At 39.1% G+C, this 14,003-nt stretch overlaps 1 protein-coding gene across 1 annotated transcript in view; it reads right to left on the reverse strand.

Annotated features, from left to right (window-relative positions):
* Positions 1-14,003, reverse strand: part of galnt2 (UDP-N-acetyl-alpha-D-galactosamine:polypeptide N-acetylgalactosaminyltransferase 2) — a 145,190-nt gene that overhangs the window by 55,370 nt on the left and 75,817 nt on the right. The window contains exon 2 of the mRNA XM_061879723.1: positions 9,784-9,865. Within this exon, the coding sequence (XP_061735707.1) occupies positions 9,784-9,865 (82 nt within the window). The remainder of the gene's footprint in view (positions 1-9,783; positions 9,866-14,003) is intronic.

Below are 14,003 nucleotides of genomic sequence, written 5' to 3' on the forward strand. Positions count from 1 at the left end.
ACAATGCTTTATTGTCCATAAAGCAGTCAGGAATATAAATAAACAGAACACTAAATTGGCCCTAGTGTGTGAATGTTGTCTGTCTATCTGTGTTGGCCCTGCAATGAGATGGCGACTTGTCCAGGGTGTACCCCGCCTTCCGCCTGATTGTAGCTGAGATAGGCGCCAGCAACCCCCGCGACCCCAACAGGGAATAAGCGGTAGAAAATGGATGGATGGAGAACAACATGCCGATTGCACGGGAAGCTATAACAAAGCTAACGGAAAACCTTAGCATAGAAAACACGAGCAAAGAAGCAAGAAATCATCAAACATAACTTGCATGAAGCAAACAAGACAGCCAGACTGAGTGTGGCGAAAAGCAGGAATAAATAGCTCTCTGATTAGTGCCCCGGAGCAGGAGGGCGTCCCGAAAACTATTAAGAGGCAGGTGAAACTAATCTGCATCCATAGCAACTAAAACACAAACCCAGGGGTGCTGAAAACAGAACTAAAATAAAACATATGGATCATGGCAACACGCCTAGCGAGAACGCTACAGCACGTTGAGGACAATGTTTTTTATCAATAGCTTGCATTATCATGATAAAACAGTAGTATTTTTAAAAATAGGTATGTAGAGTTAGTTTTGTACACATTAAGTGGGTGCAGATTTTGAAATACTAGCTCAATTTAAGTCCCACTCTCTATTGAAACACATCTAATAAATTAAACATATCCAAAAAGCATTAAAAGGGTTTAAAGATTCTGAACCGACACAAATGTGTCTTGACTAGAATGGGGATTATAAATCAGATGGAATATTAAATGTAAGCGAATGGGTTGATGCAAGAACACTTCACAGCTTTCAGGGAAGAAATCTGGCTCAGCTGCCAAAACACATTTTCTACTTGTAAGCAAAGCAAAAATATTTTTGGAGTCAAGACTTTGGCATAGCTAAAAAACAGCCCAGAAATCCTACAGTTTTAAGTAATTCACTAAAGGATTGGATGCTAAAGTGAGAGTTGAGAAACCTGCAAACACTCAAGAGGATGTTGCCCTAGTTACAAAAAAAAGAGCAAACTGTTTGATTTCCTAGTTTATCACAACCACTGGGATGCACTTTCATAAGAACACGGCTTAATGACGTGCATGCAGCAGCAATGCTTAAGATTTGTGTTAGGCATATGGCGGTGTGAGATTACACTTTCTGTCCGCGGAGGTGAGCAATGACAAGCGGAAAAAACAGACAAGTGGAGTCTGATGAGGACAAGATGCGACAGCCGGAGCATGTGCATGTGTCGGCCTTGACAGTGTGAGGATGCGACTCGCATTCTAATTAGATGGCGCTTGCAATGATTTGCTCGCGAGGAGAAAGTGGTGCCGAGGAACCATGGCGATGTGTGTTAGATTTTGTGATGTCCTTGCTGATAGTGGGGCTCTGGAGCAACCAGTAATTAATGTGGCAAAAATAATGTTTTGACTTTTATGTACCAAGATGTCATTAGCTCTGACCGCCTTTGACTCCACCAAGTAGGATAATATGTGCATAGCAACACAGACGAGCGACATGCAGTGGCATAGATGCTGATAAAGTCAACTCTTTTTATGCAACTCTGAATCAATCGGAAAGCATGCAGGTGTAACTTATGTTAATCTATATAATGTTATTTAAGTTTTTCTGACAGTGTCTAGAAAACTAAAAAAAGTGACAACATCAAGATATACTTCTAAAGAGTGTACATTTTCAAAAGATAAAGTCCGATACTTTTGGAGCAGGTGGGGCATGGTTTCTTATTTAATCTGGGAATGTCCCTTCTTGCAGAGAGACTTAAACATAAATTATAAAAGTGAGTGTGGAGCAAAACTTACACAGCATGTACATTAACACATATCTAATACATATTATCTGGACCAAAAGGAAGTGTTTTAAATGTAGATTTAAATCAACGTAGGTCCTCATGAACTCATTAACACTAATAACGTTTGGTCAATAGAGGTTGACAAAAGATTCTGGGAAGGTTTTTTTTTTTAATTCTGCAACAGGCAGAACACTTCCATTGCGGCTAAAATAGTAAAAAATAAAATAAGACCAAATACAAAGAATAAAGAGGAAACTAAAGATGTCCAAAAATATCGAACTGCCAATATTATCGGCCGATAAATGCTTTCAAATGTAATATCAGAAATTATCGGTATCGGTTCCAAAATGTAAAATTTAAAATCTTTTAAAACGCTGCTGTAAGGAGTGGTACACGGAGAAGTACAGAGCGCCAATAAACCTTAAAGGCACTGCCTTTGCGTGCCAGTCCAATCACATATTATCCACGGCTTTTCACACACACAAGTGGATGCAAGCCATACTTGGTCAACAGCCATACAGGTCACACTGAGGGTGGCCGTATAAACAACTTTAACACTGTTACAAATATGCGCCACACTGTGAACCCACACCAAACAAGAATGACAAACACGTTTCCGGAGAACATCCGCACCGTAACACAACAGAAGAAATACCCAGACCCCCTTGCAGCACTAACTCTTCCGGGACGCTACAATATACAACAACCACAACACACTCACCTCCCCCCACCTCAACCCCGCCATTCAATCCAAGTCAATTGAAAGTACTTTAATACACACTAAACAGTTAAACATGCAGAACCATGTTTAAAGCCATGGGATGTAAAAATAAAAATGTAAAAATCTCCGGCTGTAAATAATGGCCTCTTTGGTCATCACTGGTTAATAGTTAGCTAACAGGCAACCTGTCCTTCAAATGAAATTGATCACATTTTTCCATCATATTTGGTATATTTGAGCTGTGTCATGTGTAAGTGATCTATTTTTTCCACCCATGTTTTTAACATCCAGTACAGTACGCGATGTTACACTATTTATGTAGCTGACAAAGCTATTAGCACAATGTCTACACACCCACAGTGGAAAGTGAAACACAGCGAAGACCAACATTTTCCATTCCAAAGCATCCTGGCCATTTGAACAGAACTGTTCTCTCCCCAGGCTGAAACACTTGATTAACTGTCCACATCCTCACTAGCATCCATCATTCAACATTCTCATTCAACCACCATTTTGATGGCATCCACTATGGTCCTGGCTTGTATGGTTTTGTAGGTCTGGACTTTTTCCCACTGGTGAATAAAGGACTCTGCTGAAGTTCAAACAGTCTTAGATTCGACCCCCACTCCCTTTCCATTGGTCTCTTGCTCACATAGCTCTTCTGACTTGTTTGTGTTGGCAGCAACATTATTTGGAAATCCCCTGATGCTGTGGTCTTTTCATACTGATGGTGCATGACGGACAGGAGACCCCTGTGTAACTATTCCATCTGCATCCAAAGGAGTCCCACCAAATCATTTGAACTAGTTTCTTTATGAACACCACTTCGCTAGGCGCACAGTGTGTGTATATTGTGTGCGATGATCGGAGGTGATGACTATGGTTGTGTTAACACCGCAGGTTTAAAGTGTCTGATTCCAATTTACAGAATCTCAAAAAAGTGAGTACATTCCCTACATTTTAGCAACCATTTTTATGATAGTATTTTTCAAAAGGTTGTACTATAAAAAGGAACCATAAAGGGGTATTATTATGATATTTTTTCTATTTTAAAACATTTCCTTGTGGTCTACATGTAATGGTGGTTCTTTGGTCAAAATGTTGCATGGATTATGTTTTACAGATTGTGTTCAAGTTGCTTTTTGACAGTCTCTTCAGAATGCATAGTTTTGTGGGCGGGTCTTCTTAATGTGAATTCCATAGCGAGTCTACTGAAAGATATAGGTCAGAACAATGGCTGGGCGATACGGACCAAAACTGACATCCCGGTATTTTTAGTAATGGCAATATACAGTATATATTGGTATCTTAAACAAAACTTGCAAAGTGCTTAAGGTTGCCTATGTGTTTTATGGCTAGATAACCTGTGTTAAGAGTAGTGCATTTGTGAATTATATTTATATAGCACCTTTCTCTAGTGACTCAAAGTGCTTTACATAGTGGAACCCAATATCTAAGTTATATCTAAACCAGTGTATGTGGCACTGGGAGAAGGTAGGTAAAGTGTCTTGCCTCAGGATACAACGGCAGTGACTAGGATGGCGGGAGCGGGGATCGGATGTGGAACCCTCAAGTTGCTGGCATGGCCACTCCACCAACCGAGCTATACCGCCCCAGAGTACCGAGTACTCAGATATTTTTTGTTCAAAGTAGTAACTTAATGTGTTGTTTATTCTCATAAAGTAATTAGTTAGCTGTTACTACGTGAAAGCAGTTTTTGTTATTTTTATTCATTAACGTTAAGTTAAGCTGTAAAAGGATAAGCAGTAAAAAATGGATAGATAGATGTCCAGCCAGTCGGGCAAATCATATTATTTATGTAGATGCTCATATTTACTGTACAATACTTTATGAAAGTATGGGATGTTTCTCTTTTTGCATTATTTGTATTTGACTTTATGAAATGTTTGAGTATATTTAGTGCAAGGTGATTAACATCCACCAGCTCCACCATTGGTGTCATCTTGGAAGAGTGAAAGAGGATTAATGGTGACAACAGGTGCAGCTCTGGTGAATTTCATGCTTAACATGATTAGGGCAGTGCTAGACAACAATGGTGTTCACACAAAATGTTTCATATTCAGGACAACATTCGGACATGTTCAATGTGAGCTGTACTCACTTGTGTTTCCATCACTGTACGAAACGGTCAGTAGATTTCACAATAAAATACTGGCAGCTCAGTCGCCAGAATTTTACAATGAAAATAATCGTGGTACCTTTTTTCTGTTGACAACAATGCACTGGAAGAACGATGACTGAATTGTACGGTAAAAACCTGGAAGCTCAGTGGCCAGAATCTTAACACAATAATAAAAACTGTACCGGTTTCCCATTTACAGTGATGCATAGTGAGAAAAAAAAGTTAGTAGATTTTACGGTAAAATACTGGGAGCTCAGTCGCCAGAATTCTAGGGCAAAAATAACTGTGGTACTGTTTTTCCATTTACAGTAATGGCACTTTAAAACCGACCACAGATTTTCCATAAAAAAACAAAAAATCATGGCAGATCAGCTGGCAGAATTTACCGAAAAAATAACAATGATACAGTTTCAGTTTACAGTAATTTGTTGTAAAAACCACCATACATTTTCTGATACAATTCCGCCAAATGAGCTGCAGGGTTTTTTTTGTACCCTAAAATGTACAGATTTTGTTTTTACAGTGAGCGATTTAAACAATAATGACTGGGTTGACTAATTTCCAGTAGACATTAAAGCTATACTGCCTTACAAGCTGTACATCCATCCATCCATTTTCTACCGCTTGTCCCGGTCGTAATGACTTTAAAATAAAATACTAATGTACTAAATCCTGTAAGGACGAACATGATTTCAGGTTCTCTGCTTAATTCATGTGATGTAGATCCAAGACAGACCTTAAAAAGCTACATGGGAATTCCGTCTTCCAGAATTTGCTTAAAAGCAATTCATTTTTCTCAATATAAAATTGTAATGCATTTATTTAAACACATCAGTTAAGTGCCGCCACTCTTCTGATTTTTTCACAAGGCGTCATCTATATATTTTGATCTCAGGGCGGTATAGCTCGGTTGGTAGAACGGCTGTGCCAGCAACTTGAGGGTTGCAGGTTCGATCCCCGCTTCCGCCATCCTAGTCACTGCCGTTGTGTCCTTGGGCAAGCCACTTTACCCACCTGCTCCCAGTGCCACCCACACTGGTTTAAATGTAAAAATTAGATATTGGGTTTCACTATGTAAAGCGCTTTGAGTCACAAGAGAAAAAGCGCTATATAAATATAACTCACTTCACTTCATCTCAATGTTTTTAATAGTTTGTCATTACTTAGTATTTGTTAACACTTTCTATTCATTCAGTATAAAGTCACCCAAAAGTAAAAATGCCCCCTCTTCAGCAGTAATATTGGAATCTATTTCCGTTCCTGGATCAATCAGATAAAAGCATGCACTGTTTTTTTTTTTCAGGCCACAGGGATTCAAGGGGAGGGAGGGTTGGCGACCGCTCCGTGCAATGGTGCAGACGAGAGCTGAATGAGAAGTCCCTCCAATATGACTTTCCAATCTACTCTGCTGCTGGTTGCGGACGTTGTTTCTGGAAACAAGTGGGTGGAGGCACATAGTTGGGTTTGTGGACAAGAAAAAGGAATTTCAACTGTCAGACAAGTGCTTTTGACAGTCAGCTCTGTCTCTAAGTTACTTCTATTGGTCAAAAAAACTGAGCTTTGTCATAAAACTAACTTAACTACTACATTTGTATAATGTTAAGGTAACTCTATCAATGTTTATATGTATACAGTGTGTAAGCGTTTTATTTAGTAATTAAATTTGTATTTGGTATCTAAAGGCAAAGGCACATAAGGCACCAAAGTATTATCAAAACTAAGTATTTAAACGGTTAGAGACATTCACTTAGGGCTCCAACTGTACTTGAAACGGAGCCAGTTGGCCATTGGCCATGCATAGTGAGAGTTTCTTGAGGGACATATTAAAGACAGCAACAGGATGCTTCTAGGAACGGGGATTTTAAGATGAGTAGGTCGGAATGTGATTATACTGCGCTGATGTAATAAAGATTAAGATTACTAAATTAACGCTAATTGACTGTTATGATTGCTAAACTTGAAGTTGTCATATTATTCAAACTTAAAAATGATTTATTACACATACTTCTAACCAAATTGTATTTTACGTCCTAAGTCTCTGAATTCATTTAAGTCACTTTGGTGAGGGGGAGTTCATAGTGATTCTATCTGAGGATAGGTGGACAGAGATCTTAAGTAGAATTCATAAGTGTGCCAGACATAGCCTTAAACAATGCAAGGCAAGCTAATACTGTACATCATACTTATTATACCGAGGTCCGACTAGCTAATATGTATGACGGAATATCCCAACATGTGATCGATATCAAAAGTCTCCAGCTAACTTAATACACATGTTTTGGCTCTACCCATCCATGTGCAGTTATTGGACAGAAATGTTTAATGCTTTATCCGTGGTAATTGGCAAAAAGATTGAATGGAGTGGACTATTTAGGGTAGCCCCTCTGTCATCTTTTCTCATCAAATTCAAAAATAATCATGTAGCATTCACTACTTTATTGGCTACAATACTCATTGTGCTGAATTGCAAGGCTTCAGCGCTTCCCTGCCACATCTGAATAGTTGGAATGTAAAATTTCAAGAACTATGGGTTGCTTTCCTAAAATGTGTAAGAGATGCATATCCAATTTACACCCGGTTGGAGATGGGGGGTACTTTGGCGGGGAAGAACTTCTGAGATGTGTTCGATTGCATTTCTGGCAACTGTATATGCCAAAACGTTCAATAAAAATCTTTAAAAAGGGAGGTTTTCTTCTTCCTTGTCGTCGACATAACATGAAATGGTGATGTTTCAAGCCCCATCCATCAATTTCTAGCCGCTTGTCCTTATATAGAGTCGTGGTCAAAAGTTTACATACAATTGTAAAGAACATAATGTCATGGCTGTCTTGAGTTTACAATCATCTGTACAACTCTTATTTGTTTGTGATAGAGTGATTAGAGCACATAATTGTTGGTCACAAAAAACATTCATGAAGTTTGGTACTTTTATGAATCTATTATGGGTCTACTGAAAATGTGACCAAATCTGCTGGGTCAAAAGTAATCAGCAATGTAAATATTTAGTTACATGTCCCTTGGCAAGTTTCACTGCAATAAGGCCTTCTGGTTGAATTTTTCGACCAGTCCTCTTGACAAGTTCAGCTAAATTTGTTGGTTTTCTGTCATGGACTTGTTTCTTCAGCACTGTCCACACGTTACAGTCAGGACTTTGGATGGCCATTCTAAAACTTTAAGTCTAGCCTGATTTAACCATTCTTTACCACGTTTGACATTGTCCTGTTGGAACACCCAACTGCGCCCAAGACCCAAAGTCCGGGCTGATGATTTTAGGTTGTCCTGAAGAATTTGGAGGTAAACCCTGGCCGAGTCATACCAAAGACTATAAAAATGGGACCCATTACCTCGCTGCTAGGAACTCAGCATCAAGGGTTGGAATTAGGGGTTAAATCACCAAAATGATTCCCGGGCGTGGCACTGCTGCTGCCCACTGCTCCCTTCACCTCCCAGGGGGTGAACAAGGAGATGGGTGAAATGCAGACGACACATTTCACCACACCTAGTGTGTGTGTGTGACAATCATTGGTACTTTAACTTTAATCCTCATTTCTCATTGTTCCATTTACTGTTTGTAAAGCACCAGGTCCATTGACAGCAAAACAGGCTCAGAGCATAATACTACCACCACCATGCTTGACGGTAGGCTTGTGTTCCTTTTCACCTCCAAACACATTGCTGGATATTGTGGCCAAACAGCTCAATTTTTGTTTCATTCTTTTTTAACTTTCCGCCGGAATGTCTTGTTTTATCTTTGTCCTTGTGATGTCAGATGAAACAAAAATATACATCTGCGGTCCCTTCCAAGGTCCCTTCCATTCAACCCATTGTTCCCAATGGGTTTAATTTTTTGATGAGGGATCAGAGCTGAGGATGTCTCTGTGGTTTGTGCAGCCCTTTGAGGCATTTGTGATTACGGGCTATATAAACAAACTTTTGATTGATAGACCTCTACCTTGTTTACTTTTCCAACGACTTCCTTAAAGTTTTGTAATGTATCAAAAATATCAAGCCACTAAAATGCACCAAACATGGGTAAGGGTGGAGAGAGTGTTTTGCATATCACCCAATATGCACTGTATTCGATTTATATATGTGTAATTTTAATTCATACATAGTGTTTAGACATGTCAACAAAGTTCAATAAGCAGGAGGTATGTTATGTGTGACAAAGTGTTGACTTTATTTGTTGGTTATAGGTAATTTACACCATTAGTAGGACAATATGTTTGTAATGGGTCATATAAATTGATGCTGCTAATAAAGCTTCTAAATGAAACCCATGGCCATTGACCATCGTCTGCTTTGGCCAGCAACAGTGCAGCGAAATTACAGCGATTCAGTTCACAGAATACTGAAAACAAGGCAAAACTTGCCGTGGGCCAATCTACTTGTTAAAATTCTCATGTCTTGCGGCCCGCACTGAAGACTCTGGTGCACGGGCCGTAGTTTGGACACAAACATGATATATGGCATCTGTTACGTTGGAAAAGGGCAGAGTAGGGATGGAATAATATGAAAAAGACCTATCATGGTAATTGCGACCAAAATTATCACTGTTATTATCATTGTATCGTTGAACGTGCTCTAAAAGTACTAAAAATATTACGTTTTTCAGAATCAAGTCTGCACATGTGCAGTAACTTGGATTAGTCTATTTCCTGAAAAGGGACGGGAGCTGTCAAAACAGTATCTTTGAGTGTACAAATTAAGGCAAAAACATTGTCTTGTATTCGTGTATGCATTTAAGCTATCAAGTAGCACGCTAACTTGTTTCTCTATAAAATCATCAATATCACTGGCATGTGAGTTGATCAAAGCATTGTGATCATTTTGATTAGAAACGATAATTCTAACCGTCAAGACTTTTACCCAGAATTGTCATTAAAACCATAACATTACATCCTTAGTGCAGAATTACACTGTATATGTAAGACATTTAAATGACGTATACAAACGTATTTCTTGGAGCCTTATGCCCGGCCAGAAAAAGGAGTGTACAAAAAAAGCTCATTAGCATTAAAGCTAAAGACACACAATGATGCGTTCCAATTAACGCTTAAGAAGAGCATGTTTCTTACCAGGTGGAAGTGTCTCCAGAGTTTTGTCGTCAGAGTTGTGAGCTTTGTTTCGGATGGACGAATCACCAGAGTCCCAGTCATCCTGTAAGAACAAAACAAACACTTTCAGTGATTTATAAAATCTTTGAAATTGCTTCTACTAAGCAAGCTCAGCACAACCTCTTTATAACGAACACTAAATGGTCAATGCAAGGCTATTTAATTGTGTTATTCATTAGAAGTCCAGACTACAAGAAATTGTACTCAGCTATTTTTTGTGTCTTCTCTTTCAGCTGCTACCTGTTGGATTTTTTGTGAAATAACCACTGTTATCCATAATCATCTCTCATTCTTTTTCTTTATGCCAGCCTGTCCAGATCCCCAAGTTCTATAATAGCAATGTGCAGATACTGCAAAAGATATTTTGTGAAGACAAAGAAGTGATGTATTCGCTTGTGAGATAAAAGGTGTCAGGAGACAAGTATCTGTAGCGGACTACAGTACATGCTGTTTAGTGTCCAGTTATGAAATCTTCTGCTTTTACGTCTCTTCACATGGAATTTCCAAAAGTGTCTCAAATAGATTTTGACAAACATTTAGACCAGGACTAGTCCATGTACATTTTAACTACTATTACTCCCACACTGAATAGAGTTTCTAAACAACTGTTGAGATCTACAAGAAAGTTCAGAAATGAACTTTCCATAGCTGATGCATGTTATGTCTTTAGAACTCAAACTAATTTTAACTGAATGAACAGTCATCTCTTCTAACCATTTATGTGAATGCTCCCTCTCTCTAGGCTCATTGGCTGCATTCAGTATAAGCCGAAAAATGTGAGCAAAGTGTGCTGTGTAGCTTCCAGTAGCATTTTAATAGCTAATGCATGGGGTCTTAACAACACAGCCAAGTGGGCAAAGTCAGTGGAACAAACGTGATGTCACACTAAAACACTAACCATTGGACATTATAAGAGTGTGACAGCCAACTTGGAAAGTTCCTAAATCATGCTCGCACATCAATAAAACCTCAAGGCATGTTAACAATGTATTTAAAAATCAGATATGTTTGGACATCAACATAACACAAATAAATTGACAGGAATAATCCTGTTGTGTGGTATTGGTGACATCTTACAGAACAGGGCTGGGCAATATGGAACAAAACTGATATCCTGGTATTTTTAGGACAAATGGCGATACACGATATATACCGGTATCTAGGGCTGGGCGGTATACTGGTGTTATAGTTAATACCGTTATATTTTAGAAAGGGGTATGTTTATTTTTGAGACAATAATGCCATACTGGTATTTTTTTATATGCCTTTGTTATGACCGTTTGCTATTCTCTTCGCTTGACAGGCGAAGCACAGGGCATTCCATTTGGCTAACCCCCACCCATTGCGTGTTTACGGAGGATTTTCTGACGCACAATGAAGCCTGCACAGCAAACCTTTTTTTTTAACATGGCGGTGTATTATTACTTCTTGACTCTCGAGTGATGCAAAGCTTTGGTCACCGACTGCATTTGGCTATGTGTGAGTGACTGCAGCGTTGTTTAAACATACCCCCATTTGCTTGAGAACTTGTATCCCCCCTAGGAGCAACGTTATAACAACTTTTTTTGCTGATGTCGTTCACTTCTGTTAGTGACCTAGCACAGAAGCTAACGATAGCTCCTTTCTGCTGCTCGTTCAATGTGTCAACTGTTCACCTACAACTCGGTTTAAAAGTGCCTCTCCCCATAGCCCGTGCGGACTAAGCTACCCTGGTATAGCGGCTGAAAAATTATTTTACACATAACAGCAAGCGGCGGTCACCAAATTGAGCGAGTAAAAGAAGCTCCATCTATCCCCCGCGCACAAGCATGAGGCTGTAAACTTAAGTAAGGAACAACATTAACAACAATTGCTTTGACACAAGAACAGCAAACAAATTACTTCAGACAAATAAAAACACCTTTCGTTACCATTTACAACAAAAATAATCTGAGTACTCTCAACACTGGTTATCTAGCCTTCAAACACTTAGGTAACTGTAAGCACACTAAGATACCAGTATAGACCGTATACTGCCTTTTGGACTAAAAACACCGCGGTATCAGTTTTGGTCCAACCCTACCTGTATCTTAAACAAAACGTGCTTAAGGTTGCCAAAGTGTTTTATGGCTAGATAACCAGTGTTGAGCGTACTCAGATTATTTTTGTTGTAAGTAGTAGTAGCCGAGGATTAGCTAAACATTTGACATAGGGCTGGGCGATACGGCCTTTTTTTAACATCGCAATATTTTTAGGCCTTATTGCGATGCACGATATATATTTCGATATTTTGCCTTAGCCTTGAATTAACACTTGATACAAATAATCACACCAGTATGATGATTCTATGTGTCTACAGTAAAACCTTTTTTTTCATACTGCATTAATATATGCTCATTTTAAACTTTCATGCAGAGAAGGAAATCACAACAAAAGAAAATCCTTATTTTTTTTCATACAATGTTGATCTGGAATAATGTTTGCCTCGACATTTTGATGGTGTGGGCGTGTTGCACCGAATAGATATGTTGACATGCGAAGTAAGCACTCTGCATTCTCTAGCAGGTGACTTTTGAAATGATGCTACATATTAGCAGTAATGCTACTTTTTATAGCAACGCTTTTGCCCCACACTTGACAAATTACAGTTGTCTGTTTGACATATTCCCACTAGAAGCCAAACCACCACCAGACGATGGACCTCTGGTGTTTTTCTTGGGAAGTAATTCTTCCTTCATTTGTTACCAGATTTGCACCTTCTCTCTCTCATATACCACTCGCACCACTCCGGTAGCATCACAGCTAACGTTACCCATGCTGCCGTATGTGACGTATGACGTGACAGCATGTGACGTAGGTAAGAAGGTGCGCTTGCTGTCTGTGAGATGGACAGACAAGAAAGAGCGAGGAGAGCCTGTAGTGTAATGCCAGCACTGCGTGAGAACGTATACTCAAATATCACGATAGTCATTTTGTATATCGCACAGAGACAAACCCGCGATATATTGAGTATATCGATATATCCTAATTTGACACTATCGCTAGCTGCTGTGCTAAGTCGCTAACAGCAGTAAACGACAAACAGATGTGATTAGTGATAAAGTCGCTGCAACAAGAGATATGTCATAAAGCAAATTGGCTGTAGTCACTTACCAAAAGCCAAATGCAGTCAATGACCAAAGTATTACATTACACGGGAGTCTAGAAGACGGCAACGTAGCCGCCACAATCTTTTAAAAAGTTTGTGTTTTGCGTCATTCTGCATCAGAAAAGCCTACGTAAACAGGCAAGGGACGGGATTGACCTTAAATTAATGCCCTGTGCTGCGCCCATCAGGCGCAGAAAAGAGCAAACGGCCGTAACAAAGGCACATCAAAATATACCTGTTTTGCGGAATTGTCTCAAATATATATATTTCTAAAATATACTGGTATTAACTGTAATACCGATATACCGCCCAGCCCCATTACAGAATATCTACAAGAAATCAAAAGTGTGCATTATGTTATAACAGCAAGGATTTACATATTACATTTCCGCTTTACATTACCAAAGATCCAAAATATACTGTATTGGAAGATCTAAGGTTGGACACTGAGGTTGTTTTGCGATGCGTCACGGAACACAAAACCTCAATTGTCAATGAGACTGGCAAACCTGTACAAATTGGAAGTGAACAAATGATTATGCAATGCTAGAGTAAAGAAAAAATCGATACACATCAAGTTGCGATTCTAAATCTATAGAATACTAAATCAGTTCATAGTCTTCAAAAATCGGGTTTTAAGATGTTTTAGGGCACATCAGCACTTACTTGCTGCCCATATACATTATACTGAACGTCAGCAACCAAGGACAGCTTTTGGGACTTGTGACCTGTTTTCAAATGGTTTTATAAACAAACGATTAGTTTGTTCGATTATTTGGTAAATCAGATTAAACACACTTATTAGCCTCAAAGCATGTTATACGGAAAATAGTTGCCATAACCTTCACACTTTAAAAAAAAAAATGTACATCAACATTTAAATTGCCCTTTTAACACGTGTGCATTAATCAAAAAATAAGCAGCCGCTGTTCGACGGCACACAGATCACAGAAGCCACACACCACTGCTCTCACGTGCGCTCTATTGCTGCGGCCGTGCAGAAACCATGTCCGTGTATTTAAAGTTCCATGCGGTCCAGATGTTATCAATTTTT

This window comes from Nerophis ophidion, linkage group LG02 (genome assembly GCF_033978795.1).
Source record: "Nerophis ophidion isolate RoL-2023_Sa linkage group LG02, RoL_Noph_v1.0, whole genome shotgun sequence".
NCBI classification, from domain to species: Eukaryota; Metazoa; Chordata; class Actinopteri; order Syngnathiformes; family Syngnathidae; genus Nerophis; species Nerophis ophidion.